This window comes from Sapajus apella, unplaced genomic scaffold (genome assembly GCF_009761245.1).
Source record: "Sapajus apella isolate SASKATOON/1434 unplaced genomic scaffold, GSC_monkey_1.0 scaffold48, whole genome shotgun sequence".
Classification (NCBI taxonomy): Eukaryota; Metazoa; Chordata; class Mammalia; order Primates; family Cebidae; genus Sapajus; species Sapajus apella.
In genome coordinates this window covers 1,831,877-1,839,016 of record NW_022436988.1, presented here as the reverse complement: position 1 = coordinate 1,839,016, position 7,140 = coordinate 1,831,877, and the positions used below count along the sequence as shown (strand labels likewise).

Below are 7,140 nucleotides of genomic sequence, written 5' to 3'. Positions count from 1 at the left end.
ACACACACACACACACACACACACACACACACACACACACACACACACACACACACACACACACACACACAGACACACACACACACAGACACACACACACACAGAGACACACACACACACACAGAGACACACACACACACAGACACACACACACACACACAGACACACACACACACACACAGACACACACACACACACACACACAGAGACACACACACAGACACACACACACACACACACACAGACACACACACACACACACACACACACACACACACACGCGGTAGTGTAGCGAACAGTGGAGCACAAGCCAGACACTAGCAGTAGGGACCCGCATGGCAGGATCCGCCCGCCTCGGTTCAACCAGGCAGCACCACTGTGGGCCACCAGGGGTCAGCAGCGTGCCCTGGGGCAGGCCAGCCACAGAGTACACTCCTTAATCACACAGGTTTGTTCATTCTATGAAAATTCGTCAACAGCACATCTGAAGGGTGTGCACATTTTTGCATGTTAAAATTCAATAAAATGTTTATATGTGTGCATATATTTTTGTATTTTTTGTATTTGTATTTTGTATTTTTTGTATTTGTATTATTTGTATTTTGTATTTTTTGTATTTTTAGTAGAGACGGGGTTTCATCATGTTGGCCAGGCTGGTCTCAAACTCCTGATCTCAGGTGATCCACCCACCTCGACCTCCCAAAGTGCTGGGAGTACAGGTGTGAGCCACCACGCCCAGCCTATAGATATAGATATAGATATTTTTTGAGATGGAAACTCACTCTGTCACCCAGGCTGGAGTGCAGTGGCGTGATCTCAGCTCACTGCAACCTCTACCCGCCCCCTGCCCCCGGGGTTCAAGAGATTCTCCTGCCTCAGCCTCCCAAGTAGCTGGGATTACAGGAGCCTGCCACCGCACCTGGCAAATTTTTGTATTTTAGGTAGAGATGGGGTTTTGCAATCTTAACCAGGCTGGTCTTGAACTCCTGACCTCACAACCTACCCACCTCAGCCCCTACAAAGTTCTGGGATTACAGGCATGAGCCACCACGCCTGGCCATATAGATGTATTTTTTTTTTAAGTATCGAAACTACTAGAACAAACAAACAAAAAACCAACCCTAAACCAAAGTTTTTCAATGACAAGGCTGCCAAACACTAAACACACATACCCCCAAATTGCCTGCTGGCCTCTCCCTGCACTCCAGTCTGAGGACGCTGCTGTGGAGGAGATGCTGCCGCCAGATCAGAGCAACAGAGCCTCCCTCTCAGCAGCCCTCAGGACGCGGAGGGACGTCTCTAGTCCTTCATTCCTGACAGGTCTGTGCAGATGCCTGGCTGATCAGCACGTGCTCTGGCAGGGGCCGAGTGTCCACCACATGGCAGGTGGTCCAAGGCTGGAGGCAGCTGGATCATGTGGGCCCTGAGATGTATTTTCACAGGTGTCTAAACCAGAGCCCCTTCCATAGTAGCACTTAACCGACAGGTGTCAAAGATGACAGCCTTTGGGGCTGGGTGCAGTGACTCACGCCTGTAATCCCAGCACTTTGGGAGGTCGAGGTGGGTAGATCACTGGAGGTCAGGAGTTCGAGACCAGCCTGACCCACACGGTGAAACCCTATCTCTACCAAATAAAAAAAAAAAAAAAAATTAGCCGGGCATGGTGGCACATGCCTATAATCCCAGCTAGTTGGGAAGCTGAGGCAGAAGAGTCACTTGAACTCGGGAGGCAGAGGTTGCAGTGAGCCAAGATCATGCCACTGCACTACCGCCTGGGCAGCAAGAGTGAAAGAAACTCTGACTTGAAAAAACAAAGAAACAAAGATGACACCTTTGATTTGCAGGACCAGCCACCGCTCCATTTCCCAAATGCAGTTCTGCTGCCAGGCAAGTCACAGTGGACACTGGGACATGCAGTGGTTCCAGAAACACCCAGAGGTGGCTGACACAAAGGTGGGATTCTCCACACCCAGGGGGCTCTGGAGGCATCTAGCCCTGCTTCCCCCCACAGGCTCACCAACCATATCAGGCAAACAAATCAGACATAGCAGCCTGCAGGGATCTCCGGGAGGGCTTGAAAATTCCCTCATCAAGAAAAAAAAAAAGGTTTTTTTTAGAGTTGGGGTCCTGCTGTGTTGCCCAGGTTGGAATGCAGCAGTGCAATCACAGCTCGCTGTAACCTCAAACTCCTGGGCTCATGTGATCCTCCTGCCTCAGCCCTCAAGCAGCTGGGACTACAGGTATGTACCACCACGCCCAGCTAACTTTTACATTTTTTTTGTAGAGACGGGGTCTTACTATGTTGCCCAGGCTGAAAATTTTTTTTTGGATATTTTTATCCCAAAGATAATAAACATGGAAAATATAGTGTTTGTTCATCTAAAATTAAACTACTGGTGCCATTTTGTTTCAAACTATACATTTTGTTTTCATTTTTCTACCTACTTGGTAATGTTTCTGTCAGCCTCTCTTTTCCAAAGCACTAAATGTTTATTTATTGTGGATTAAACAGATGCCACTTAGAAATGACCATTTTCAGGCCGGGCGCGGTGGCTCACGCCTATAATCCCAGCACTCTGGGAGGCCGAGGCGGGTGGATCACGAGGTCAAGAGATCGAGACCATCCTGGTCAACATGGTGAAACCCCGTCTCTACTAAAAATACAAAAAATCAGCTGGGCATGGTGGTGTGTGCCTGTAATCCCAGCTACTCAGGAGGCTGAGGCAGGAGAATTGCTTGAACCCAGGAGGCGGAGGTTGCAGTGAGCCGAGATCGCGCCATTGCACTCCAGCCTGGGTAACAAGAGCGAAACTCTGTCTCAAAAAAAAAAAAAAGGAAAGAAATGACCATTTTCTTTCACGTGTTATTCAATGCTAGAATGACACTAAACTTTTTGTATATGATTTTTTTCAACTATGGTAACGTTTGCACACATTAGGTCAAATGTGCAGGGGTTTTTTTGGTTTTTTTTGAGACGGAGTCTCACTCTGTTGCCCAGGCTGCAGCGCTGGCGCGCCACCTCAGCTCACCGCAACCTCCGCCTCCTGGTATAAGCGATTCTCCTGTCTCACCTCTTGAGTAGCTAGCTGGGACTACAGGCGCCCGCCACCACACCCTGCTAATTTTTGTATCTTTAGTGGAGATAGGGTTTCGCCAAGTGGGTCAGGCTGGTCTTGAACTCCTGACCTATCCACCCGCCTTGGCCTCCTAAGAGCTGGGATTACAGGCGTGAGCCGCCGCCCCGGCCGAATGTGCAGTTTTTGTGAAACACAGATCTTGAGGTGCACAACCTGGATGTCTGTCATCACCTTGCAACCGAGGCCTGGGAGGGGTGAGCTGTGTGCTTCTGAAGGCAGGTGCGGCCGGTCAGAGTTTTTAAAAACAGGATAAAGCGTGAAAACACTGAGCGCTGCGGTTCCCTTCCGCTTCTGAAGGATCACTTTGCTCTGTGACACTTCGCTTCGGTATCCAGTTTTTGAGAGTGGGGAACTTTCCGGCCAGAGCCGCTGCCAGGGGCTGCCAGGGGCTGCCAGGGGCTGCCAGGGCCGACGCCGTGCGCTTTTCCTCCACGGATTCTCGGCGGGGACTGCGCCGGGGCCCCGAAGTCGCCCCGCCCGCGGCCGCCTGCACCCGCCCAGCGAAGCCCTGCCCAGGGCGGTGACCTCCGGGCCCCCCGGACTCACCTGTTTGAAGCAGAAGGGCATGGTGAGGACACTGACCCCTACGATGCTGTTCACGATGTTCGTGATCAGCCCCCAGTTGGAGGCGGCGGCCGCGGTCATAGTGAGAGGTCCAGGGCCGCCGGGCTGCAGCCGGCCTCGGGAGCCCTGCCCAGGGCCAAGGTCACAGGTCCCAACGTCCAGAACACCACTGGGGCGGGGATGGGCAGGGGCACGGGAGCCTGAGCGGGCGCGGGCGCGGGCCCCGGAGGCTGCCCGGAGGAGGCGGCCTCGAGGGCCGGAGCCGGGGCGACGTCAACCTCCGGACTCCGCCAGGCTCTGCAGCCGCCTCAGGGCCATGCGTTCCTCTCCTGTGACTCTCCGAGCCCAGATCCGGAACAGCCGCGGAGCCAGCTAAGGCCACCTCAGGCACACTCAGCCGCCTCGGCGGCTCTCACACTTCCGCCTTCCGCGGGCTCCGCTGTCCGGAAGTGACGGCAGGAGGGGGCGGGGCTTAGCTGGACGCGAGCCAATGAGAGGCGGACTCGGAAGGGCGGGCGGCAACTGGGCGGGGGGAACCCTACGGCCGCGCGAACGCCATGGCCGCGCAGCTGCCGGGTCCTCGGATCTGGTCCTGCAGAGCTGTGCCCAGAGACCCACTTCATCTGGAGCTGGACAACAAGGGATCGCCCCGCTAGGCCTCGATTTGGAAGGGCAGTCGCGGACTGGAGGGAAAGGGAGGCGCTGTGCCCTCCGGGGAGGAGCAGATTTAAGGGTTCCTTTTCGGCCTTTACCCCCAGGTCCGATTTTGGGGCGAGTGCTTGGTGCCGCGGCACTGGCGGGGGGAAGCCGAAAATTAGCCTGTTCTGAGGAATTAGCACCTACGAGGTAGGGATGAAACGCTAGGCACAGAGAGGCTCGGCCACTCGCTAAGGCCAGAGACTTCTACGGAGACGCGGTGCACTTCAGAGCCGAGCCCAGGGCAGCAGCAGTGGAGAACTTCACCTTCTCATACGAAAAGAGCAAGGGACGTGCCGGGAGGGGACAGGAGAGGTGGAGGCTTTCATGACCCGAGAAACCCGGGAGGGCTTCCAGAAGGAGGTGGCTTCTAGGCTGGCGCTTGAAGGACAGATGAGAATTCCTGGGGTAGAAATGGAGGCCGGGGAGAGGAGAGAACAGAGAAGGGTCCTGATAGACCTGTGGATTCCTGGCACCTAGCAGCTCACCCTGAGTCTGCTGACAGCGCGTATACCAGAGGGCTGGGGAGGAGGCCGGAGGAAGGGAGGCTGTGTCTGCAGCACCTGCTGGACCAGGTGTCTTAGAACAGAGGCCATTTCCTCAGCCAGGTAAGGCTGTACCCCACCTTCAGGAGAAGAACAAGAGGAAATGCCAGAGTAAAGACTAATTAAATTCCCAAGCAAAATAATAAATGCTGATTCATTTTTAAAAATTTTTTTGAGTCAGCGTCTCCCTCTGTCGCCCAGGCTGTAGTGCAGTTGTGCGATCTCAGCTCACTACAACCTCCGCCTCCCGGGTTCAAGCTGTTCTCGTGCCTCAGCCTCCCAAGTAGCTGGAATTGCAGGCGCCCCCGCCCCAACGCCCGGCTAATTTTTGGATTTCTTGTAGAGGCGGGGTTTCAGCATGCTGGCTAGGCTGGTCTAGAATTCCCGACCTCAGATGATCCACCCACCTCGGCCTCCCAAAATGCTGGGATTACAGGTGTGAACCACCGCCCGCAGCCCATTTGCTTTTATATAAATGAAATACGCACACATCCATAACCTTTTTATTATGTATAAAATGTTATGCATGCACGACAGGCTGTGACACTTGAATGTATGTTTTAACAAATAACAATAAATACCATAAACCTGCTATTCGGCTTTAAGAACAAAAACTACCAGGGACTGAGATCCTTCCTTTCAGCTCCTCCCCAGCTGCACCTCTCCCCTGCTCTCCTGGGATCATCACAATCCAGATTTTATCAATTCATTACTTTTCTTTAAAGGTTTACCTTTTTTTTTTTTTTTTTGAGACAGAGTCTCACACTGTTGCCCAGTTTGGAGTGCAGTGGCGCGGTCTCACCTTACTGCAGCCTCTGCCTCTTGGGCTCAAGTGATCCTCCCACTTCAGGCCCTCAGTAGCTGAAACTACAGGTGTGTGCCACCATGCCCAGCTAATTTTTAAATTTTTTTGTAGAGATGGGGATTTGCCATGTTGCCCAGGCTGGTCTCAAACTCCTGGGCTCAAGCGATCTGCCTGTCTCAGCCTCCCAAAGTGCTAGGATTACAGAGGTGAGCCACCATGCCCAGCCAACTATTCGTCTCTTAATTGTAGTTTATTCCATTTTCCAAATTAATACGGATTGGCCTGCATGTATGACTGCCTAGGATAAAGAATACACTTCCTGTGTCCCTTGCAGGCAGGGTTCTGGACAATGAGAAGTGAGCAGAAATGACAGGACAAATGTCTAGGGCATTTCTTGGGAGAGGGTCTGCCGCTCCCTTCATCCTGCTGCTTGGAAGCCAGACATGATGGGAGGAAGCCGTCTCGGACAGTGCAGACAGCATGATACCATGGCAGAGTGCAGCACCAAGCTAGGAGGATCCTGGGTCCCTGGACAGCTCGTGGAGCCAAGCTGCCATGCCCATCCCTGACTACCTCCTCCCCGCTGCGCCGGGAGGGAGAGGCAAGCCCACTCTTGCACTACTCACCATTCTTTTGGACGCTGTTTCATGAATCCAAAGCTGTAGCCTAACTAGTTCAGCAGTGTACCGGGATAGGGCGCCTTTCCACCTTGAACAATTGTAAGAATTGAATTACAGAGCCCAGGCACGGTGGCTCACACCTGTAATCCCAGCACTTTGGGAGGCCGAGGCGGGCGGATCGCAAGGTCAAGAGATTGAGACCATCCTGGCCAACGTGGTGAAACCCCGTCTCTACTAAAATATAAAAATTAGCTTGGCATGGTGGCGGGTGTCTAATCCCAGCTACTCAGAAGGCTGAGGCAGGAGAATTGCTTGAACCTGGGAGGCGGAGGTTGCAGTGAGCTGAGATCACGCCACTACACTCCAGCCTCGCACCTGGCAACAGAGTGAGACTCTGTCTCCAAAATAAAAAAATTGAATTACAGATATGTGCCCTTCTGCAACTTTCATTTTCATTCAACTTTGTTTACGAGAGTCGCCATCATGTTGCAGTGCTCTGAATCTCATGCTTGCTGCTCTGTGGAGCTCCGTTTCTTAAATAGCTCAGATACGCATCCACTCTCCCGCGGAGAGCACGTGAGCTGTTTCCAGTCGCTTGCCTTGGAAATAGTGATGCGGTAAACATACTTGCCTCCTTCATGTGTATTTGTTAGTTTCTCCAGGGTAAATACCTGGCAGTGGAATCGCAGGATCAAGCATATGCATACCTGTGACTTCATGAGATATTGCCAAATTGCTCTTCAAAGTAGCTGTAAGAGCTCTTCCTGGTTTAC

At 52.8% G+C, this 7,140-nt stretch overlaps 1 protein-coding gene across 7 annotated transcripts in view; it reads right to left on the bottom strand.

The window, feature by feature from the left end:
* The window catches only part of SLC38A10 (solute carrier family 38 member 10), a 44,961-nt gene extending 40,813 nt beyond the window's left edge, over positions 1-4,148 (bottom strand). For 3 of the 7 annotated variants that reach the window (XM_032241365.1, XM_032241370.1, XM_032241369.1), the window contains exon 1: positions 3,684-4,148. In XM_032241365.1, the coding sequence (XP_032097256.1) occupies positions 3,684-3,782 (99 nt within the window). In that variant the 5' untranslated portion in view covers positions 3,783-4,148. The remainder of the gene's footprint in view (positions 1-3,683) is intronic. The other 4 variants (XM_032241367.1, XM_032241366.1, XM_032241368.1 and 1 more) reach the window with 3 other exon arrangements.
* Between the last annotated feature and the right edge of the window lie 2,992 nt (positions 4,149-7,140).